We start from the raw sequence: 25507 nt of genomic DNA, 5'->3' as shown, positions 1-25507 counted from the left end.
CAAGCACAGTGCAAGTAAAACCCAAAAAAGTGTCCAAAGGATCTGATAGCATTATGAGACTAAAGATCAGGACAAGCAGAAGGAAGGCTGCAAGACCAGGATCTCCCACAGTTGCCACTGATGGAGCAGGGGAAATACAAAATGTTATTGACCCCTTCGAAGTTAATGACCTCAACACGCCGGATTTCATCTCTCCCCACCAGCTCCTCGCCGGACCCGCTCCGCGGGTCCCGCTTCGTGAGGCGGGAGAGGCGCACCGTGACTGTGCTGCTGGGCGCTTGTCAGAGGGAAGTACAGGGCTGCGAGCGGACCCGCAGGGACTCAAACTTCCAGGAGTCCCTGCGTGAGGTCAACCCACAACACCTGGGTCGCTCTCCTTGCCTGCCCCGCCCCCCGCCCCAGCACTAAAACCAGCCCTGTTTCTACACGTCGTGGGACTTCTTACCTGATTGACTCTTGCTGTGGGCTGTCTCACAACACGCCGGATTTCATCTCTCCCCACCAGCTCCTCGCCGGACCCGCTCCGCGGGTCCCGCTTCGTGAGGCGGGAGAGGCGCACCGTGACTGGAGGGGCTGTGCTGCTGGGCGCTTGTCAGAGGGAAGTACAGGGCTGCGAGCGGACCCGCAGGGACTCAAACTTCCAGGAGTCCCTGCGTGAGGTCAACCCACAACACCTGGGTCGCTCTCCCTGCCTGCCCCGCCCCTCGCCCTACCTCTCCCTTATTACTCTGCTTTAGCACCGCTGCGCGGGAGCGCGCGGGAGCGTCCCGGGAGAAGCCCGGGACAAGGGCGGGACAGTCTGTGGCCGTCCGGGGCTGAAGGAGGCTGGGCTGGGCCCACTCTCTTTCGCCCGCACCTTCCTGATACCAGCCGACCCAAGGACCAGATTACGAACATGCCCTCACCTGCACTATGTGAAACTCCAACAAGGGCGGGGGGAAGCAACACCGGAACTTTGGACAACTATTTTAAATCCGCTACGGGAGAAGGGGGAAAAGAAAGCTCTTTACAGAAGCGCAGGGCAGAGCGCCGCCGCTCGATTGAAATCATGAAAAGCAGACCCCTTAGCGAGATAATTCCCTATCCCATCTCCCAAGAGGAAGGCACCCCCAATGAAAGCCAGGATTTACTAACTCAAGATGGCGTCCCCCTACTGCTACGGGATAGCATCATCATGCCGGGTACACTGTCCGAAGAGATCATGGAGGCCACTCCACCTTTAACCTCCACTAACACGCCTGTTGACTTGGTCACCCAAACCCCCCCTCAAAACAAAACCAAGACAAAGAAGCCTAAGCACACTGTTGTGGTGGAACTGCATGGCCCTCCACCCAACAAGCGCAGAAGAAAGACGAGGGAGGGACAGGGGAAAACCAAAATATCCCATTTAGATTTTGGTAAAAAACACAAGCCGGCACTCACCCCCGTTAGGGCTGGAGATAGCGTGAACACCACTATTTTTACTAAGGACATAAATGCTATCTCTGTTGCTACTAGCAGTGATCCAGGGGCTAACCCATCTAACATAGCCCCCCTCTATCCCTAGGGAGCATAGAACTTCTACTCTCCTCACTCTTGCCGCCCATTAGTGAAAGCCTAAAAAAAGTAGAGACCAGGCTTACCATTCTAGAGGTTACTCTAACTACCTTGACCACATCGGTCACTAAGCAGACTAGAACTGCGGGGCTTAATCCACCTACAGGAACCTTCCCTAACAGACAAAATCCCCCTTCTAATATAGGAGATTCACAGGGTGCCAATGCGGGAGCTCCACAGGGTGCCACTACTGCCCCCCCTTTGCAGCCACTTATGGCTATTTCTGTCCCGACCCCACAAAGTATCTTAAATACCATGCCTCCTCAGTTAATAGACCCGCCCCCCCCCCAGTTTAGAGCCTGGTATAAATCAGGGGTTCCCCCCCCCCCCCCCCCCCCCCTGGCCAGCCCGCTCAAAGAACGCGGAGACCAGATCTCCCACCGGAAGCCAATAGTCTCATGGTGGTTTTAGCGGGTGCCCCCTCTCTACAAAGGGGTGAAAACGAAGATTTCCAATCCCTTAAGAAGAAAGTCATTAAATGGCTGAATTGGAACAGACCACTACCACCACACTTTAATAATGAGATCATTATGGTTAGAAGGGTGCCATGGCTGGGGAAGACGAGGAAAACAATAATAGGGGACTGTATAATGGTGACTTTCAGGGACCCTGGTACTGTCTTACATATCTGCGCAGGCTCAAACAGATCATTGGATTCCACCATACAGACCTTGCCAGTCTCCTTCTTTTTCCAACCTATCCACATGCATTATGACCGGCCACAAGGAAATTGGACAAGGGTGGAACGGAGATCAAGATACAAAGAACATGTCCGACGCCCAAATTACCAGCCACCTGAAACACCTTATTTCCATTTCAACCGCTTCAACTGTTTGAGCGGGCTTGACGGGGTTGATTGACTGTCCACTAATAACCTTGCGACCTCGGACAATGGTCCCTGTAATCTCCCTGAGCCATCTGAATCTGTTGTGGATAATGTTCCCGTTGTAATAACTGAGGTACCACCCGGAACTGTCCCGCTCCACTCTCCCAACCCGGCAATTCCAAACATTGAACATTTGAGGCTAATTTGGTGGAATGTGGCCGGATTAGCTAATAAGCTGACTGCTCAAGACTGGGAAACATACATTGAGACTGGGGATGTTTGCATGTTCCAAGAGACCTGGGCAAGGGAAGACTATGGGCACCAAGGCTATCAGTCATTTTTTATCCCGGCCAGGTGGGAGGGCAAAGGACGCCCCTCAGGCGGGCTCACAACCTGGGTGGCGTCCCACCTAGGCTGCGAGGCTACACGGTTACCGGCCCCCTCCGACGATATCCTTGTGGTTCTATTGTCCTGGCCAAATCAAGCGAAACTTGCCCTAATAAACATCTATTCTAGGCCAGTTGGGATTACCAGGGAATCGTCCACTATAGATGAACTTTCGGATTATCTATCCGAAATACCAAAAGATTTACCCTATGTAGTGGGAGGGGATTTAAATTCCCATTTTGAGCCATTGCCAGGCCTTTTAGAGGGTTTTTCAATGGATGAAGAGGTCAGGTGGTCAGTGCCTTCGGTAGAAGCTCCCCCTCCGAAGGCATGGACTCCTTTAGCATTGCAGATCACAGCTCTTACCCTAAGGTTTGGAATTAGAGCCTGTAATGGGCGTATTAGATCCGACATACCTAGCAGAACCACTTATAATAGAGTGGGAAGAGAATCTCGCTTGGATTATGTCCTGGTACAGATAGTGAACTGGCCAGCTATTCTGGACTTTAGGGTTATGGAAAGACTAGACAGTGATCACAATGCCATGGAACTTGACCTCATTCACCCCGGCCGCCTAACTTGCACAACGTCTGGGGAGGGGAGCAAACCTGAACTTCTACTGGAAAACAACAGGAGAAGAATCAGGTGGGAACAACTGGCATCAAGCGAGGAGAAACTCCCGAGGCTTTATGCAGGGATAATCCCCATTCTGGAAACTGTGGGAGACTTGGCTACCGGGGTGGGTAATAAAGACTTACAGGCCAAATTACACCAGGCTCATGAGGACCTTAGCAACGTACAGAATTCAAGGAGGGGGCAGCCATATAAATCCTCATGGTATAATACAGCCTGCAGAAGGGCAAAGGGGGAACTCCTTAGATCCATCAAGGAGGGTCTAGGTGGGGAACAGTTTAGAGAACGCATACGGGCATACAAAAAACTCATTGCCCACGCCAAATCTGAATGGGAAGAGAATCAATGGGAAGAGCTCACTAAGTCCCTAGCGACAAAAGACCAGCGAATGTTCTGGAGATTAGTAAGTGGGGGGTCGGGGAATCTCCATTCGGCAATTGAGCCAAACATTGCACCGGGGGTGTGGCAGGCACACTTTCAATCCCTTTATAGCTCTGAACCGGGAGAACTCACCATTGACACCGGCGTTGGTTGGCCTGATTACGAGGGAGATCCAATAACATTGGGCGAGGTTGAGGTTGCAATAGCAGGACTCACCACGGGAAAGGCGCTGTTTAAGCAGGAGCCCAAGGTTTAATGGAGTTCTCAGTGGCATGGAAATCCCCAATACTTGGCTGGGAGCGGAGGTGGTCCCCATATTTAAAAAGGGCTCGCCTCTTCTCCCAGCCAACTACAGACCAATCAGTCTAATCGATGTGGCACAGAAGCTGTTTGGTAGGGTACTGTTGAACCGGCTTCAAGATTGGGCTGAGGAGCTGGGTGTTCTTAGCCCGTACCAGGCGGGATTTAGAAAGGGAGTTTCCACAGTGGACCAGGTTTTCCGATTGAATATTATTTACTGGAGGGCAGCGATATTCGAGGGCGGCAGCCTATACACAATTTTTGTGGATCTGCGGGCCGCTTTCGACCTGGTGCCCAGAGGGAAACTTTGGAGCGTCTTGGCTGAGATGGGCGTTCCCCCGGATATCCTGATAATCTTGCAGAGATTACACCACAATAACTACGCTCGAGTGAGGTGCGGGAGATCCGGGGCTCTGACGGATAGATTCCCCGTTGACCGAGGGGTTAGACAGGGTTGTGTGCTGGCACCAACCCTGTTCTGCCTCTTTGTCAACGGGGTGATCGCCCACCTAAATGCCACTGAATACACTGATGCCCCCAAATTGAAGGGCAGCAGGGTGCCTGCAATCATGTTTGCAGACGACACCCTGCTGCTGTCCAAAACCCCAATGGGGATACAGAGGATCCTCGATTCATTCGTGGCCTTTTGCACTGATAGGGGCTTAGAAATTAATGCGGCTAAAACTAAGTTTATGGTTCTGAACCCAAGTCATAAATTGCGGCCGAATCCGCTATTGGGAGCCTCGCGGCTCGAGAGAGTCTCCACCTTTGATTACCTTGGTGTAACTCTCAATGAAACTATGTCTTGGGGAACACACCAGAGCAGGGCCAATCTTAAATTGGTACAGACCACAGGGGGTATTGCGCGGATGATGAATGGCTCCACATACCGACCACTGGGGCCGCTCATCCAGATCTACAGGGCACAGGCCAGGTGTGCTACTATGTACGGGGCGGAATTGTGGGGACATACATCCTGTCGCAGTCTGTCCTTAACTGAGAATAAATTCATCAGACAGATAGTCGCACTCCCGCCCAGCACCCCGCTCCTCCCCTTGAGGTTGGATCTGGGTCTGCGACCCATAGCTGACGAACTAGGCTTGAGACCCATAGCCTTCTGGCGAAGGCTGTGGAGCAGTGATGAACTTCTTGCCTACAGGGAGGAACTAATGGAGCTATTGACCCATCCGAAAGCGCTATTGATCCCCTGGATAAAATACATCCAAAACTCCTGTATGACACTGGGGCTTCCCGACCTTTGGTCTAACCCTGCAAATGCCTCATTAAACATCTCAAAGAGAGCTCTGGCTATTACTTATCATGATCAAAAACTAGCCACGGCCCTTGACAGCAAGCGTGAAGGGTCACTAACTTCGGTTTTTGTGCAAAGTAAGGACTTGTACAGGTTCGAGAGGGTTTTAGATGCCATCTCCCCCGTGCTGGCCAGAAAGCTGTTTCTCCAATGGAGATATGGCACACTGCCCCTACGATCTTTTACCAGCTCCTGGTCATCACCCCCCTCCACTAAGCAATGCCCAGCTTGAGCTTCCGCGGAGGAAAGTGATTTACACGTGGTTCTGTTTTGCCCAGTGTACAAGGCAGCGAGGAAACATTGGCTCCTACCATTGATCAGAAACCTGGGTGGTAGGGAGTACCTCCCAATGTATAGAATTTTAAAAACTGATGCCTCTAGCCTAACTGTGTTTGCATTAGCAAAATTCCTCATCAATGTCTGGCACACTCGCACCCGTATTCTGAAGATGCAGGCTCCCTCTTAACTCTAAGGTTTATAGTTTTTTAATGCAATTTTATCAGTATGTAATCTTAAGGTTTTACATCGTATAAAAAATGTATTGATTAATTATGTATGTTGATTTTATAGTGATTACATATGTTTTATTGTATATCTTTGATGGCCAACGACCGAAATAAAGATTGAATGAATGATAATGACCTCATAACTTTAATAATATTAACTGTGTGAAGCAAGTGAACTAATCAACAAATGCACCTTTAATTTATACACTACACGAGGGAAAACTAATTGCTATTTGCAAAAATGTAATTTATTAATAAAATGTGAATTAAATTGACATAGATTTGTGATTACGTAGAAAAGAAGAGTAAATTGCATGTATTTTTGTCTGTAGTAGAATTATTTTGTGGCAAAGAATGCAGATGGTAAGTAAAATGGCTTTAAATATTGCTTTTGCTAGGTAATACCTAACACGGGTCATTAGAATGGTGGGCGGTAGAAGGACTTGTTTTCAATATTTAATTTCTGTTATGTTGCTTCCACATTAGTTCCGATTCGGGCCAGCTAGGCCTTGCCTGAAAATGGCTGCTTTGAAATGTGACGGCGCACAGAAAGTTAAGATGGCCCCCGCCCATGTGCAGAATGGAAGTTCAGTCACAAGTGTATGTCCTGTGCTTGGAGTGAGGGATGTCAAGGCCAGCCTGGCCTGCAACAGGAGTTGTGCCAAAAATACTATCCTAAAAGCCTGGGAATGGATTGGAGAACTGAGCTCCAGAGGATGAGCAAATTCATGACTGTGGAAGAATGTTACAAATGATATAACCAAGTATAAATGTAAACATTTTATAAAGTCATGTGAACGCTGGAATGAATCAGGACTTTGCTAACTAGTTTGAGCTAGGAGGACAATGAGGTGACCATCACCACCCCTCCAAAGACCAATCAGAAGTGGATGTAGCCACTAAAAGTTTCAATTTTGGGTATAGAAAGTTACTGAAAGGGTATAAAAGAGCAAGTGCTTATGACGAAGTGTCGCTCGCTTATTTTTCGTACCTTTGCTCAGCACGACATGCTTGCAGTTGAGACGATTTCTTCTTTTTATGGTGCAAGAGACTTTGAAAATTTTGGACTCTGAACTTTGATGGGGAAAAGGAACAAGACGGTTGCTGGAATTCTATCTCGGGAGGGATACGTCCGAGGAGGTTAGAGGGAAAGACAGTCAGCTTGGGAACCTATCCTGTGATCTGCGGTTCATTTCCTGATGAACCATTCTCATCACCGCCCTATGGCCAAGGGGTAATGAGTATTTTCCGTTCTCTATTTTCTTTACTTAAATGTTTTGAAATAATGCTTAATGTATTTGCCTAATAATACTTACTTAATTTCAATTTCTCGTTAAATGAATTTAGATAAAATTTTATGAAAATATAAACTTGAGTCTGTGGTTATTAGAATAAAAGTCATGACAAATAAATGTTGTAGGTTTTAAATTGTGATTGAGCTGGACTTAATCGCCATAAACTGATTCCTACTACTTTGTCCATCGACCAAATAGCGGAGTACCTTGATGTTTTGGAACTGACAGCTATTAAAATTAAATGTATATAGGTTAATAAGGTGCCCCGCATGCCTTGCAGCTCGCCTACTTATTACTGATCCAGAAAACTGTGTGAATGTGTGTGTTCAGTGTTATGGGCCCCACCAATGATTAAATGGTAAGAGTTTTCCTGGGTTAGTGACGCAGGAAAGGGTTTTATGTTAGACCTGCTGCATCACTACCTATATGGGTAGTCAAATAAGGTATTAGCAGAGAGATGATATTGATTCCGTTCATGACTAAAGATTGTCCTGCTCTGTAATGTGAGATTTAATGAAGCCCGCCCATGTTACAAACTCCATTGTCACCAGATTGTAAGATGTAGAAGTGGTTCTCTCTGTCTGTTTATATATGCCATAGTCACAATAATGTTTAGACTAACATGTCGATGTAGAACTGGTATAAAACAAGTCAAAGCTCTTGGGACCACAGACGGTTCCCTCAAATTGAAGATAACTGCCAATAATTGGGAGTATGTTGGTCTTCAAATGATAAATCATGGCCTGACCAGGTAAGGTGCACATTAAAACTGCCTAGATCCTGGTTTCGAGGATGTGCTGGGTAGCTAATTGACGGAACCCCCATATTCTGGTGTCTTTTTTTGTTTGTATGAGAACCTGAGGTAAAATATCGCTGGTGATTTAATTTCCACTTTGATATGAGGGAGAAGACTCCTATTCCTTCAGGGTCTGAGGAATCCAATTTAGCAGGTAGTCCCCGACCACAGCTCATCCCCTAAAGAGAGGATACAGATGAGGAGTTTGTGGATAGGATCAGAGGAAACATCTGGAATACTAGCTCAATGCAACTTCCTGTTCCTGCAATACTCCCACTATGATAGCCCTATAGCCTTTGTTCACAACCGACTCCGGCTCCATTACAAGATGGCCGACTCGTTTACGCACACACAGGACTGTCAGATCTCCTCGCCCGTTTTCTCTTTCAATGACTGTGTAGTTTCTCTGTGGCCTGTTTGAAGGCTCGAAGCTTCCGCTGTACCAGTGTGCCCGCGCTCTTGGTGTTTGTGTTGTGATCGGACTCCACCTTTATTATTACTTGTCTGGCTGCTCTGGCTCGTGCCATGAATGTGATAGAACATGTACGGGAGATGGCGGCGGCTGGACTGCACTCCAACGTACGCCTCCTCAGCAGTCTTTTGCTGACCATGAGTGGGAATAATCCGTAAGTGATTCCGCATGGGAGGAATACGAGCTTTGGTTGTGGAAAAGGGTTGTCAACCTGAGGGAAAGGGGCAGTAGCAGGTCTGCATGTCATGGGTGTCTCCCTGTTTGGAGTGCCCGGAGTGGGATACCTGTGGAACAGAGAGGATTACTATATTTGCATTTATTTCCCTTTGGAGCCCCATTGTTTTCTGTTCTCGCTGTTCGTGAGTGTTGTTAGTTAAGTCAATATGTTCCCCGGGATCACTGGAAAATTATAATCCTATATCTATGTTTGCAGATTTTCCATCTCGCACGGTGGCACTGTGTGTCAAACAATTTCTACTCCCTTTAAACTGTCTCCGGGTGAACTTCAGCTGTTGGTTGATGAAACACAAAGTGAGCTGGAAACCTCCTGCAGAGGTTGGATCTCCAGGTCTTGTTTGTGGGTTCTGCACAGCCAATGCCCATTCCAGATTGTGAAATGTTGCAGGACATTAGCGGGCAGTTCAGAAGTTGCATTTGTTTTTAGGTTGTGAAGGGTGGTGGTGGAGAGTAGATGTGCACCAGACTATGCTCAGCAGAAAGCCCCTCCCCTCCTCACACAATGAAAAGTTTTCAAAAGTTAGCCGCATGACAATATCTTTATGGTGGGGGTTAAATAAGTACATACTTGTCTTATTAGTTGGGTCTGGGGTCCTGAGTCTTGTCTGCTATCTCTTTGCCAGTTTTCCTCGTTGTGAACCTAGAATGATATACACAATAGTAACCCTAGATGTAAAGTGGAGAGAGGGAGTTCAGAGACCACCTGGTGGTTGGTTTTCAAAATGTGATGCCATATAACTTGGATTAATTCCGACTTACATGCTTGTCCAAATTGTGTGATCCTCAGCAAATATTTGCTTTCACAGAGCTTCATTTTGTCATTATCACATATGAGCACACTTTCAAATACGTGAGTTCATGATGTACCTCTTATGTTTGATTTAAGGCATGGGTACTCACAAACTTTCTCTCAGGGGCCAAATATACAGTGTGGTTTGTGTCCGAGGGCCGCACCAGTAGGGGCGGGGTCAGTGGGGAAGGGGGCGGGGCTAGAGCAACAAAAAAAAACTGTGACCATGAGGTTGATCACAGGTCCCTGCAGCGGACGCCTTGGTCCACTGAGCCACCAGACCTGGCACACACACACACACATCTCTCTCTCTCTCTCTTTCTTTTTCTCTCTCTCTCTCTCTCCCCCTCTGTCTCACTCCCTCCCACCCTCTGTTTCCCACCCTCTCTCTGTCTCCCACCCTCCGTTTCCCACCCTCTCTCTGTCTCCCTCCCTCCCTCTCTCTCTCTCCCCTTCTCTGTCTGCCTCTCCCTTTCTCTGTCTGCCTCTCCCTTTCTCTGTCTGCCTCTCCCTCCCTCTGTCTCCCTCCCTCTGGGACACGCCGCCTCAAAACGCCTTCCCTGTCGTCCTCCGGTGCTCTATGTTGGTCCCAATGGTTGTGATGTCACTGAGCACCAGGCGGGGGGTTGCGTGGCTCTGGGTCTCAGTTGAATGGGCTTGTGTCCACTGCACACCCTGGTCTCGCCTGTTGGTCTAGTGGGGTTAGGTAGCAACCCCCTCCTCCTCACTCCTCAGGTTGCTGGTGTGGCCCTCTCCCATGCTTCACAGGTACGAGCAATGATGAATCACTGCTGTACAGGAGGGCACGCCACTCAGATGCAGGGACATCCCCTGTATTTTATGCCTTCTTCTGTTGTACGACGAGGAGGTATCCCGCTGCGCTCACGCAGATCACACTGTGCCGTCCAGATCCCCGGAGTGCAGCCGCGAGCTGAGCTCTCTGGCCAGGGACTGCTCCGGCACCACCCTCCTCCCCAGCGGGCCCGGACTATCCTCTGTGCTCACTGGTCTTGGCGGGGGGCACCTGTAGAGCTCCGTATTCTCCCCCGACCCTTGCTTCGTAGACAGCATCACGGAGCAGCATAGAGGACTGGGCCACCTCACCAGCCAGCATGCGTTTTGGCACTTACCAGGCTATTGGATGCTGAAACTATGACATTTCACAATTCAAAACCCTACCTCTGACATTCCCGTTTTGAAAAATGAGCATGCTTTTCTCAAAGTGACTTTAACCGGGACTGGCAACTTTAATAATAATTTAAATAATTGAATTTTCATTATCTGTTTTTAAAATAAGCATAACTATGTACTTTTCTTACTCTTAACACTTTTTGAATATATTTCAGGAGCTAAGCATACCAGTGAGTCAGATGATCTTTAGTTGAGAACTTGTGAATAAACACATATACGTTTTAATTTCTTATGATAATATGTGATTGTTTTGTAGCATGTATTTTCATTTGTATTTTCACATGAGGTAGAGTTGTTTTCGGCCACTCGGAATACAATAATTATGACTGTGTCTTGTAGGTGCTGATTACGTGACCTGGGTTCATAGACACTGGTCATTTCAATGGAAAAAGTTTACGGCTTTAAGGGAGCAAGGGGTCTGCACGGATCTGCATCGTACAGCCCCCAGACTTCTCAGGGCGATCTTTTCCCAAAGGACCCTTTCTACCAGCCGCACTGGCTGAGGCAGCTTCCGGGACACAGACAGCCGCACTCGAGCAATTAACAGGTCTTTAAAAGACCATTTGCATGTTAATGGGGCTTTGTTGCATTTCACCTCTTCTTAGGCCCTTGTAGCTCGACTCAATCACTGGAATCGCCCTGGCCCCGCAGCAGAGTCTCTCAGTCTCTCAGAGTTGCGCTTCTGAAACACTCAGTGTTTGCAGACACTCTAAACATTTTTTCAAAAAACACGGGTACAATGTCAGCAAGGTCCGCGGGCCGCAAAGGAAGGCTTGCCGGGCCGCCAGCGGCCCGCGGGCCGTACTATGAGTACCCGTGATTTAAGGGATTATAATGTTGCTCCATCTATAAGAAGAGTCTAAGTCCCGTTTAGATTTTATGTGACTACTGGCTTGCCTCTTAGTATCTAATAGCATTATAGTTGGCGGTGAGTTATAAATGTTTCTAAAAACCATCACGATTAATAAATGTATGTCTATACAGTGACATTCACTAAGATGAAACTGTTCCACAAGTTAAATACATTTTTTTTTAATTTTGAAGAGATTGTGTAATGTTTTACGGTTATGTTTGTTGCACAATATACATGCCAAACCTTTTCATAGCTTGGTTTGTGTATGGACTTTTAGAGCCAAGCCAGATTCATGGCTCTGACTCAGCCCACCCTATTAATTTTCCTGCGTACCCTCTCCTATTTGCAACTCAGACTTACTACATCAGTCACTTGATAAATGATTTGTAAAAGGCAAGGACTCGAAACATGGAGCCCTACCCTCATGCACCGATTTGGCAACTCTACCATCAAGGTTCTACTTGTAGCAGAGGCAAAGAAGAGGATGCAATGATAACAGATTTAAAATGTCATCCCAGATGAGGTACTCTAGGGCGTTGTGTTGTATGTGACCGTAGTCCTAAGTTCCCAGAGAGAACTACCAGACCCAGGTGGGACAGGTAGGGTGTAGCTTCAGCGGAGTAGTTACGGTGTGACACCCCTCAACTCCATTTTTGGTTGGATAGTTAGGTTTTGGGGTCCTGAGTCAGTTCTACTATGTCTATGTAGGTTTTTCTAATTGTTTTTTACTTGCTAATTTTTTGGATTGGGATCCTAAATATAAATAGTCACTGGTTTACCAAAACAGTAGTAAATCTGCACCCATAGAAGTACTTGTTGAATGGGTGCAAATTTACAATGTTTCGGAATTCACAATCATTGGCAGTAGTAAGCTTGAAAAGCTTTGCTTGTCTTAAGTTTCAAGGCATACTAACTGGCAATCAAACACCCAAAAGGTGATGTGATGAATGTTTGCAAAAAGTCTAACCTTTGATAATTGCTTGGTGTTCCATTCCAATCCATCATTTGTTGCCCATTGTGTCACTCTAGAAAGAGGCCCACCTAAGGAAAATCAGTACTGACCCTGTTCCTCATGGAAATAATCCATCCTGGTAATCTCACCCCTCCACTCTGCAGCTCACTGCTTTTTTTTTAGTTGGGAAATTTGAGATTCCCCCACACCCCTACCAGCGCACCTCCTAATGCTACTGACTAAGCTGGTTGGCTGGTCTGTGTTTGTGAGATATGGTTTTTGGAGTTCAACGTTTACCCACTTTTCTCCAGGATAGGGCACCAGCTGGCAAAGAGAAGGTTAAAGCAATCAGCTAAGTCTCACAGTTAGTGGCCAGTCAGTTTTGCTGAAGATTCGCTCAAAATTGTGCAGTAGAAACAAAGCATACATGTCGACTTGATGCTCCAATGATGATGAATTCATATGTTTAAGAGGGTGATCCAATTAAAGTGAATGGCGAATGAACAGTTTTTAGAGAGTGTTACTAATTAGAAGCGAGAGCGACCCCAATGATGTCTATGTAGGCACCTTTATTTGTCAAGAGGGGTAATCAGTTTCCTAGACCACCGCAACTGTCAGGCTGTATCACCCTTTGCTTACCATGTCTGTTCCTCTCTGATTCTTGACTGGCTCTCATTATGATTTCTCGCTTTTTCAATTATATTTGCAACCATTCTCAGTCTTTTATTCTAATTGCATATGGTTGCTCTTAAATAGCCGCATGAGTAAAGTCTATTGGGTATAAGATTACATATTAAGAGGATTTCTGGGTTGCCTAAGTAACATTCGAATTTCTTTTTTTAAGAGTAGTTGAACAATGGGGATCTTTCCTGAGAGTTCTCTTATCACATAGTTTGCTTTGGAGTCATTTAGATGTAGTCACTTCAGGTATACCTGTTGTTGACTTTGTTAGGCGAGTTTGCAAGCCTTTCAATTATGACTAAGGAAAAGATTAGTAGCATTTATGTTCTTTTGTAGTGTGACGTCCCAGAAGTGTTCTGGTTTTCAAATGGTGACATGTACTAGTAGGAGCAAAGGGAAGAGGACAGGTGGTGGGTTATTTGTGCTAGTTTGTTTAAAATGGCGCCTACATGGTTATCTGAACACTTACAGTGTCTCATCTTGGACAGGGATGATCTTAATTTGCTCCCAGCTCTCTCACAGTTGAAATAGTGTGTATCTTTGTTGGAACTGGGGTCACCAGTCCCCTAGGGTAGCATGGCACGAGCGGGTAGGCATCCGAAAGCATATGTGTTAAGCAACCATGCAGCACACGCAACCACTGAGTCAGAAACATGAGCACGCAATTAGGGACGCCACTCCAGTGAGTTTGTATAAAAACTCAAGTTAACTTTATTAAGATAGAGCTGGGTCAGGGTATTAGGAATTCATCATAAAATTAGCTTATTAACTTTCCACTAAAATACATGTGTGAGAACACTTGGCAATAAATACTGGATGAATAAATAATAAATATTAGATGTTCCATAAATATTAAATATTGAATAAATACATTTTTAGTATAACACAGGCCTGACCTATGCCTTGCTCCTGGTCAGCACCTGCATCAAATGCATTAAGAAGTGATAACAGAAAGCATTTCAATAGATAACAGTAGATTTCCACTTTCCTTAAATATGAAACATCACATCAGGGGGAACCTTAGCTGTGCATAACTCTTTTCCCCTATTAGGAGTAAAACATCTCATAAATAGATAAATAATGTATCATAACTGACTAGAGGTCAAAGTTATCACTCTCCTCACACAGGGAAAAGACTTCAATGTAAAACATTTCATTTAGCCAGCATTACCCATGTCATCAGGTAAGAATAAACCTTTCTTTTAACTAGGGTAAATTATCACAACACCTGAGGCTGGTATAGCAGTGCGCTATCCCTATTAATCAGGAATAAACCTCTCCTCAAATGGGAGTAACCATCTCCTTATATACCTAGAGGTCTTTGGGAACCATTGCATTAGGCAGGAGTATGCATGACATATGACCCAGGAACTATGTAATTATGTAGTATAAACATTTCCTGAGGTAGCAACAGCATTCATATAACAGTGCCTTAGGCAGTAATATACATGTCATGAGAGTAAAGGCAGAACATTTCATTAGTCATAAACTAACCAGACAGTTAATTACCAGTTGCACTTGGGAGGAATAACCATTCCATTACCTAGAGCTTTACGCAAAGCGTATTTGACTGAACCTTACATTGGGCATTCACTAAGGCATTTAGCTAGAAATAAACAGTTCTCTAGGCAGAAGTTAGGACATTTCTAAAGGCATTGCCCTAGGCAGGAGTGAACATTTAATTAGCCAGTACCCAGTATTTCAATAGGCCCCAAGTATTTCCTTAGCACCCTATAAGCCCTGCATCAGGCTCCAACTAGGCATTACCTCACTTCCAACCTGGCATTAGGCAAACTACACATCGGCTGGTGCATAAATGAGCAGTAAATTGCTCCTATGAATCAGGGAACATTCCCATAAGGCAAGGGAAAAACATTCATCAACAATGCAGCCCAATTTAATAATTAACTCACTGCAGGAGTACAAGGTTCCTACTGCAGGGGACCCACAGTGACCTTCGTGGGCCCAGTCCCCATGCCTGAAGGGCTTCTGTAATTAATTAGGGCCAACGGGGCCCAGTCACCAGTTTTCCAGCAATTAATGAGGGCCAACGGGGCCCAGTGACATCTTCACCCGGGGAGGGGCGAACACGGGGCCTTACCCGGCCTTCCACCCTCCTCCCCTGGGGGATTACCTTTTTCTTCGGCCCTCCGGGGCCCTTGAGCAGGTTCTGGAGCCTCACATGACCGGGCGCGGTGCAGGGAGCAGCCACAGAGCACCAGCGCCGGTCGCGAGGCAGTTCCAAGCGTTGTGGGGCAAACCGGAGGGGGCTCTCAGGCTTCACGACCCCCTCCGCGACGAGTGCTGGCAGTGGGGGGGGGGCTCTGACACTCTCTCGGAGCCCTCCCTGTCGTTGAATTGAGGCCCGGCAGATTAGGGATAGCCCGGGGCCTCTGATGCAGCAATGGAGGCCCCGATCCGCCAGGGCACAGTCTTTCCAGCAAGTAAGTGCCGGCCGCCGACCACAGCGCGGCCGGCAAAGGCGCTTGACGCTTGCAGCCAATGGCTGCGCGGTAATGGGCGGGGGTGCGGCCGATGACACGGCGCACCTCCGTCACGTGAGGTGAGATCGGGGCTTCACGGCCTGTCAGGCCCGGCGCGACCTGACAGGAATTCCGGCGCCCCCTCCTGACACCGGGGGTTGCCGTGGAGACTCCTTCTGCTTGGCCTGGGCTGCGGCGGTGATCGCGTCACACAGCAATGCTGCGGCGGCCCTCTCCACACACCGGGGGCCGCCGGGGAAACTCCTCACTCCACGGCCGGGCTGCGGCGGTGACGACGGCTCTCTGATGTGGCGGCGGCCCTCTCCTGGCACCGAGGGCCGCCCGGGCAACTTCCACACGTCGCGAGGCGCTACAGGTAGGCGCTTTACCGGCACAACAGCGCTCGGCAGAGCTAGCGCTAAGCAGCAATTTCACGGCGCTTGGCTGGTCAGACAGCAGAGCGCCCTCAGCTGGGGCAGATACTGTGCTGCTCCCAGGGGTGCCAGTTTACAGGTACACAGCGCCTCAGACATCAGATGTCCGCGCCCTTCAACCACTTCACAGCGCTCCGATGGGGGCCCAGCAGGGGAGCACACACAGTTCTTCTTGCTAGTAGCTCTTCCTGGCTTAACAGATCTTTAATTTGTCAGCGCTGGGCAGGGTTAGCATCAGGGTCATATGCAGAGCGCTTCACCAGGCAGAGGTCATACAGCGCTTTCTCCACACAGTTCTCAGCGCTGATGAGGGGCAGGTTATAGCGCTTTTTCAGGCAACAGTCTCTCAACTTCCCAGCGCTTCACCTAGGCAGCAACCTCCTCCATTACCTCAGCGCTCCTCCCAGGGGCCAGTCCCAGGAATAAGGCAGTTCAGGCAGCGCTTGCAGGACAGGTAGCTCAGGATGCTAGCGCTTAGAAAATGGGAGCGCTTAACCAGCAGACAGTTACTTTAAATTAGGAGCAGGACATCAGATCAGTCCGGACAGGCCACCAAACAGTGGTCAATCAGGTAGGGGAATCCCAGATGGCGTCAGGGAGCACAGGGAGCGACACAGCGCCAATACCTGGTGGGTTCCTCAAAAGTCCTGTGGTGATTTAGTTTTCTTCTTGGCGTGATGTTTCTTGCGCCCTTAGTTCAGTTACTTGGTTTCTGGTTCCTTGGTTTCTTCTTGGCGCAGCTGTTTCTGGCGCCCTTGTAAATAGCAGTTGGGTTCTTGTTTCCTTGAAGGGGGTTAAATTGGTGGCTGGTGTTGGATCTCCTCAGCCAATCCCCTCAAGTGGTCCCTGGGGGTTCCCTTCCGCCGGGCTAGGTCAGGGGGGATTTACAGGTGTGCTCAATACTTGAAAGGCAGCACTCAAAGTACTGTCACTTCCAGCATCATAGTCCCTGACTAGGCCCCTCTGCCTAAACTCCTGCGTAGGTTCCTCCCCCAGGTCCTCCCCTCAGCTTCTCTCCTTCTTCTCCCCAGGAAAGTTCCCTCCCTTTCCTTTTATAGTGCCAGTTGACAGTTGGTAGTGTCAGTTGGTGTCACCTCACCTCTCCCAGAAGGTTCCAGAGGCTTCCAGGAGGTTCCACCATTCTACCTGTGGACAGGCTGGCAGGCTAAGATGGATACATTGCCTGAGGGTTCCAGCCAGCCCCTGGCTACTAGAATGCGCCCTCTACCCCACGCTGCTGCAGCAGTGGTCTGTGGCGGCCATGTTAGGGGTAGGAAGTACCTGTACTTTAACACTAGTTTTACACTACACAGGCCCTTCTCCACCACACAAGGCCTACACACTGTTGTTTCAATAGGGGCATTCTAAATTAACAGGGGATAAAAAGCGAAAAATTTCTGGGGAAAGGGCCAAGTCTCACAATCTTCAACCGGTTATTTTTGTTTGGTACCAGAAGCAACCCAGTGTGCTTCCTTTTCCTTAAGCACAACTCCGATCCCTGAGCATCCTAGATTCAAATGATAAATCAAAACAATATCAACAGAATATGGGTAAAGGTAAACAATTTAGTGTACCGGTTAAAGTTTTGTGTATGTGGCAGTTACCGTTTTGTTATGATTCAGCAAACACAATACCAAAAATTCTCTGAAATCTGCCATTTATGGTGTGTAATATACTTGCTCACAAGAAAGTACACCCACACAATGTTTTGCTCTATATTGATAGCCTTTTTAGTTCTCACCTAGGCAGCGCTTGCGCTGTCTCTTTGAGACATGCTGTATTCAGGATATGGCCTTTAAGCTCCGCCTATGTTCTGTCCATGTATTTTATTGGCACCTTCCAGTGACTCACACACTTAAAGCTAAAATGCCAGGTGCACACCTCTCCAATTTTATTTATTTGCCACGCTTTAGCTCAACATCATTTGTTAGGCTTTTGTAACCTTTTCAGTATGCCGCACTTTAACTTCAAATGTTTAAATTTAAAGCTCTTTTATAGGTAGTGTCAACCTGCACACCTTATTTTCTTTTGTGTATTACTCCCTATTGATCTGAACTTAAAAAATGGATCAATGCGCGCTGCTTCCTGTATTGGATCTGCCACTGTCCCTGATACCCACGTCATTGAAATGGGTATGGAGAAAATTCCGTACTCTTGAGAAGCTCACCGCCAACACCCACTAGGGTTTCATCATAGTAAAAAACTTAAATTCATCACTGTGCAAATTTAACAATGGGGTGGTGGGAGAAAGAGGTAGCATGGGGGCCAGAACACCAGGAAGAATTGGAAAAAAGAATGCTCTGGTCACGATATATAGACAACCTCTTTCTCATATGGAAGGGGACCAAAGCAGAATTTATGGAATACTTCTCAAAATTGAACAACAACCAAATGGGATTATCATTTACATGTAACACCAGCAAAAATAAAATAAATTGACTATCTGGACATCACGGTGTACATTGAAAATGACCAAATAAACACGACTCTTTTCAGGAAAAGCACGGCAAACAACAGCATTTTACATGCCGAAAGCTTTCATCCAAAGTCTGTAATAAATAATATTCCCTTTGGAGAATTTGTGAGAATGAAAAGAAACTGCTCATCAGAAAAGGAAGCTAACACCCAAATCTCAAAATGTGCATCGAGATTGGAAGCAAGAGGCTATAAGAAAAGAACTTTAAAGAGAAACATGGAGAAAATCAAGCAAAAATCAAGATCAGAAATTCTGATACAAAAAAGACAAACCATCTCAACCAAAAACGAACCTCCCAGATTAATTTTGAGTTACAGCAAAGAGGCACACAAAATACGAGGATGTATACAAAAATACTGGCCATTATTACACCAAGACCCTGATTTGAAGAAAATATTGGGAAATGAGCCAAAGTTATCTTTCAGAAAAGTACCATCATTAAAAGACATGCTCGTACGTAGCCACTTTGAAAGCAAAAATACAAAATCATCGAACTGGTTGAAAACACAACAAAATGGTTTTATCAAATGTGGACACTGCAAAGCGTGCAAAATAGGCAAAAATACAAAATCTGTCAGAGATCCAGAAGGCCGACAAATTGTAATAAAGGCGAAGATCACATGTACTACTCAGTATGTAGTATATGTAATACAATGTGACTGCGCACAGATGTACATTGGGAGTACAGTTTGCACATTGAAAAAGAGAATGCTCGAGCATATAAGAGCTGTAAATAACAAAGACATGTCTTACGCTACAACCAAACATATGCTTGAATGTCAAGAAGGAGATTGGAGGAAAATGCAATTCTACGGAATAGATCATGTAGAAGAAAATGAAAGACTGGGAGATAGGAAATCCAAACTTCGCCAACTGGAATCAAAATATATCATCCGAATGAAAAGTAAGATCCCGAGGGGGATGAATTTGGATGAGGAACTCTTTGTACATCTGTAAATGAGGACAAACATACAAAAATTCCTGGAACTGTACAATGAGCAGAACAAACATCATTGTAAGAACTGTGGGTTAACATAAGTTCGAGACTCAGTTATACACAAGACAATCTTAGGTACTATACCTATAAATTTTTGATCGTGGTATATACAAGCTGAGCAATCAGAAACACATACTGTAAGCATAACTACCAAACAACTTAGGATTCAGAAAAGGTACTATACCTAGAATGTAACCAAAGGTCCTCACCCGCCTTGATTTTCCTAATTTGCAATTGGTTTGCTTAAGTATTGTGATAATGTGTCATGTAAATATGTAAAATAACCAAAATACTGTCACTTAAGGTGTTTTCCGTTGCTACCTTAAACAACTACCAATCCCAGAATTCTATGGGGGAAGGTCAAAGTGCATAGCCTTAAAAACTGTGGAAAGAGTAATGTCACCTACCGTGAGAAAGGGTGCATGCCCGAAACGCGTCAGTGTGACAGACTTATGGTGGAGTTTGCTGAATAAAAATAAGCTACCTACATTTCCCGAGTGCAGCGTTCTAATTTTGCGAAAAAAAGATTCCCGGACCTGTGGTTGGTCTCTCGCTTGCACCCGCTGCAGAGCGCTCCAGCTGTAATCACCCTTGCTTTGCCATATATATATATATATATATATAATATATATATATATAACCAGAAACAAATCAGTAATTAAGTTCTTCACTTGTATTCTCAATGATTCTTCATCGTAACAAAACGATACATAATGATACAATATAGGATTGGCAAATCAAAATTCACAGTTTATCATTTGTCAGTAACGCATTCTATAGCAACCCCAAAGTTAAAGATCGCTACGCCACCAATACTAAAATAGTGAATAAATACACCTCAAAGGTGGGCCGTTGTCTTTACAACATTGTCAGCATTACCTTTTAACATGGTGAACGCCGGCCTTTAATTTTTTCTTGTTTACTTTTCTAGTTTGTAGAGCGCACTTTAACTTTAAACATATAAAGTTAAAGCGCAGCCTACCACAAAGGCTACAAAAGCCTAAAAACAAAATGCTCGCAAATGCTCACTATCGTTCCTTAAGCCACTAGGTATTGGAATTCAAATATTGGGTCTGAAGGAAAGGGTGCAGTACCGCAGGCTGTGGTACTGCTGCACCCTTTACTTCAGAGGATTTTCTCTTATTATTATGCTACTGCTGGCACAGTTTTAAATGGAAAATAAAACCCAGCATTTGCAATGCCAGCACCTCACATTTTCACTAATGTGAGACCTATTGCATTGTAAATACTTGTTTTAACATGCCATTAACTAAGCAGTGCACGGAGCATGGTAAGGGGTGTGAGTTACTGTGTGTATTGTGACTTGCATACCACAAGTGGATGCATTTTATTGCCATTTTTGATTTTTGAGTTCACTGAAACAAAACAAACCCATAGATTTTGTTTTTCATGCAATTTCATGTTTTTTTTTTTTTACGATGTACCACATTCACGGGCAATGTAAGCTTTTTGTACTGAGCAGCAACTTCCATCAAGCCCTGCTTCAAACCCCCTTCACACTTGCGCAGCAGGGGTTGGATGCGGGGCCTGCCTGGCCCTGTACTAGGCTTAAATTGTGAACTGTCTGCTAAATTTCAGGTAGAATAATCAACAGCATCCAAATATATATTTTTAAATAACTATTTATTGATTTAGGTGCAAACAAGTTAAACCAGCTGGTAGTGCTCATACATGTTAATGTGTGTCCATTCCCCTCCCTTCTTAGTTTACAGAAGTATTTCACCAGTACATAACAGTATATATAGCATACTCTGATGATTGACCACAGTTTGGTGCTAGATTCCCAAAGAGTACTCTTCAGCTTCCATAGGTAACCAGACAGCACCAAAGATATTAGTGAATGGAACATATATTGCTCACTCTCCTTTTATCGTCACTCCCTCACCCTTAATGGGTATACTCAGAACTTGACATAACTAACATAAAGGTAAATTTGCTAAATGCCTGCCAAATGTTATGCAGATTCATCAGAGCCACATTTATTAGTAAATAAGCACATTTGACTCCCTCTTGAAACTGCCTTCTCTAGATGGTCCTGCATGAAATTGGTAAAACCTAGATCAGACTAAATATGCTACATCTCTGCCTCATTTTGTCTAGATCCATCAAACGGTTCTGAAAGTTATTATTAAATCAAAAATGTTTTAAAGCCTCTTTACAGTTGCCACCCTCCCTCGTTGAATATGCATGAAACCTCCAGTAACTGCATTGGTTGTAACTTGCTAACTGCTTTCCACATTTTATGCAGCTTCATCAATCCGTGCTAAAGCAATAAGTAAATGAAAATTGTATTGCCCATCCCCCTCTTTTCGTCCCCTTTTTTTTGGAATGGCACAAACGTTTGCATACCAATGGAAAACCAATCCTTCCAAGCTTCTGCCAAATTGTGTGCAGATTGCTCACTGTCTGCCAGTGTTGTTATCAAATGACCACTTTTTATTGATCCCCATTCCCCCATTTGTAGGTCTCACTTGAGACATTACATGCTTTGTCACTTTCTAGTCTATGGTTCTTTAAAACAAACATCCTTTAAAAAAGGCTTAATGCTCGCATGTTACTTGCCTTTTGTTGGATTCAGCGCCACTCATTTCCTTGCTTCTCATTGGTCAGCACCACTCAGTTGTCTCTTGGTTTCACTCTCTCTTCTGTGATGGCCCATTCCATGGAGCACAGCTTCCTGTCTTCAGCCAGTGTCTTTCCACTGGCCACATACTTCTGGAGAAAGTTTTTTTATTTGATGTCTTGCACTTAATAAGAGTGCATGTGTTTGCAGTCTACCACCCTCCGCTCGGTTGTAATGTTGTTTGCTGCACCTCTTTCACCACCCCTTGGTGTTCATTTTTTTTTTTTGTAAACAATTTTTATTGCAGATCCAATTACAGAATATATCAATCACATAAGTATCATCAGTGTGAAACCCCCCTTTCGTTTGTAAGCCCCCATCCAGTATACACAGCCGTTCAGCCCACATCCCGGAGGTCGGGCGGCAAAATCACAAATCGGTGCAATCCTCACAATCGGAGGTCCTTATACGGTGCATGGGGGGGTTCCACTGTCTGCTTTTTAATTTTCGCCCTAGGCCCCACCCTCCCTGCAGTGTCTAACTGAACATTCCAATTACACCGCTAGTAAGGGATTCCTCCCCCCCCCTCCCCACCCCTCCCTCAGAACTCGCCCTCCCCCCCAAGTGTCACCAATCGTTCTCGGTTAGGAATTAGGTCTGTATGACTGCAATCAGGGGGTCGTAATTATCTACTGTGTGTGTGTGACTGGTGTAGGTGCTGACATCCCGTGGTCATCTCCCCTTGCTGTTCATGGTCTTGCTTGTCCCTCTACCTCCACCCCCATGATAGTTGCCTGATTCCCCCTCTCCCTGCTGTCGATTGTTTTGGTACTAATTATGTTGGAAAGGCAAAATAAGTATTACTGTACCCCCAGCCCTAAGCTCCTCTGTTTCCGTTAGTAGTGTAAGCTGTAGTGGCGGAAAGCTGAATCAGTTGTGCTGCTTTTTAAAACCCCAAGGCATTGGTTGAGCATCTACTATGCCTACTAGCTTTGGGTCTTTTTGCAATCACTGACACTCCCATGCCAAGATGGCATCCTTGCAGGAGCTTAAACTATTAAGCCTCCTATTTCTATGGCCATTGCCGCTCTCTAAGTGTGTCTAATAAAAATTGGCTCCGCCAGTAACTAAATGTGATTGGAGTGAAAAGCGACACTTTTGTGTTTGTGGTGTGCCTCCCTAGGTACTGTCTGTTCATAAACCTTTGCATATCTGAGCAGGCAACCTAATACGCACACCAAGCAAACAATGTAGAAGCAGGCCTATAGGTCCTTCCATAGCCATGGCTACAACTATGGTGAGTATATTCTATGATGTATACAACATTTATATTGCTAGTAGTGAATACCTCCAAACTCAGATTGTCCAAACCGGCTATTTGGGTGCTGGCGCAAAACCTTACAGACATGTGGAATGTTCCCCTGCAAAACAGTTGCGGGAAAGCAGGAACTGCTATGCGTCTTTTTAAAAGCCACCAGGCTTTGATTGAGCTGTTCACCCCTAGGGGCTATATCCCAGGATTGAACTGTTCATCCCCTGTGGACCGCCATGAATGTTTCTCCCATTCAGCAACATGTCTTTCTTTTCAATGTGTGTTATTTGAAAGACATTTGTTGCACAACATAAAAATGCATTCCATAGCATTTTTTCTTGTGGGAATTGCTTCAGCGAATCGCTAGTTGTACATGGACCACCCACGGTTCGCCAAGTTGCCTCTATGGGCATAGATTTCCTTACTATGATGTTTATTCGGGCACTCGCACCTTTTTCTGCAGTTTTGGTATATACAGTCACACCCATCAGTCAAACATATTTTTCCTCTTCAGTAACAGTGATTTTCAGTGCTCCATGCAACATATCATTTGCTTGCTGAAGCGCTCCCTATGCTTCAATATTACTGGCCTATGTAATAATATTGTTAAAAACAAAACAAAATGCTTTGACTTGGTCAACGCTGGCCATATCATAGCACTATTTAAATTTTTTTAAATTTCAGCCACTCTGCACAGCAGCTGTGCTGCTGTACAGCATGGCTAAAAAAACATTGACTAAGCCAATATATCTTCCTTAGGCAAAATATATTGGCTTTGCTAATGCTAGATTTAACTGTGTCCCCTTGTTGGTGGCTCAACATGAGATGGAAAATATAAAGAGTAGGCTAAATCACTGCCAAGTTGCGCCCAGATCCATTAAATGGTTCCAAAGTAAGTAAATCAAAAATGCTTTTGAGACCTCCCCACAACTTTATTTATTTATTTATTTATTATTTATTCAAAGTTTTATATAGCGCGAACAAGATCCTTACAGATATCAGAGCGCTTCACAATGGCAGGGTAGGGGCAGTAGGAAAGAACAGAGGTAATGGGAGCAATGTAGTAGTCACTAACATGAAAGGATAATAATAAAATAAAATACATAAAACATATCAATATACAGTCAGGTGAACAGGTAATAAAACGGCACAAGTCATGGATCCCATTACATAGGTGTTCAGGTACACCTTGGGTGTGTGGCAGGCTTATACCAGTGTTTTAGTATAGAGAGCGCACTGGGTGAATCAGTGACCCAATGTGTCTCATATATTGGTCGGTAGGACGAAAGAGGCGTAGTAGTGTCACCATCAAGTAGAGGTATAATGCCAAAGGACAAGGTGAGCATTGATACAAGGCAATGTAGAGTCTCTGATCCACTACCTATAAGGTTCAGGAGATCTTGGCCAGAAGGATGGTTTTCACCTCTTTCTTGAAGAGAGCAGCGGAGGAGATACGCCTAGTTTCAGGCGGGAGCGCATTCCAGATCCTGGGTGCCATTCCTGAGAAGGAGCGCTTGTAGGTTTTCTCTTTCCTGAATCTACGGGGTTTCAGGAGTAGATTTTTTGAGCTTCTATTGGACCTCGAACCTCCTGATATGGACAATTTTTGAGCAAGGTAGTTGGGTGCATTGTGGTGCACGGCCGCGTGTGTCATAACTGCAATTTTTAGTTGTATTCTGGCTTCAAACGGCAGCCATTTTAGGGACTTTAAATCTGGGGAAATATGGGAATGTTTTCTTGAGCCAGTAATGAGTCTTGCGGCAGCGTTCAGAGAGGCTCTTAAGGGTGCTGTTGTGGATAGCGGGAGTCCGCTGAGGGTCACAATTCCGTAGTCGATTCGAGGGATGACTAACGCTTGTACAGCAGTTCGGAAGTCTTCAGTCGGAAGGAAGGGTTTGATTTTCCTCAGTGTGTTTATTTGGAAATTAGCTGCTTTTGTGGCTTTGCTGATGTGTTGCTGCATGTTGAGCTTGGCGTCCAGTGTGATGCCTAGGGATTTCGCTGAGTCCACGA

The 25507-nt window shown here is 45.7% G+C and overlaps 1 protein-coding gene across 1 annotated transcript in view; it reads left to right on the top strand.

Annotated features, from left to right (window-relative positions):
- Positions 1 to 8427: 8427 nt before the first annotated feature.
- Positions 8428 to 25507, top strand: part of ANAPC7 (anaphase promoting complex subunit 7) — a 154864-nt gene continuing 137784 nt past the window's right edge. Inside the window, exon 1 of the mRNA XM_086943014.1 lies at positions 8428 to 8658. Within this exon, the coding sequence (XP_086799140.1) occupies positions 8558 to 8658 (101 nt within the window). The 5' untranslated portion in view covers positions 8428 to 8557. The remainder of the gene's footprint in view (positions 8659 to 25507) is intronic.

Source organism: Lissotriton vulgaris, chromosome 11 (genome assembly GCF_964263255.1).
Source record: "Lissotriton vulgaris chromosome 11, aLisVul1.2, whole genome shotgun sequence".
Classification (NCBI taxonomy): domain Eukaryota; kingdom Metazoa; phylum Chordata; class Amphibia; order Caudata; family Salamandridae; genus Lissotriton; species Lissotriton vulgaris.
Note: the sequence above shows the minus strand (reverse complement) of the source record. Positions and strands in the feature narration are given on the sequence as shown.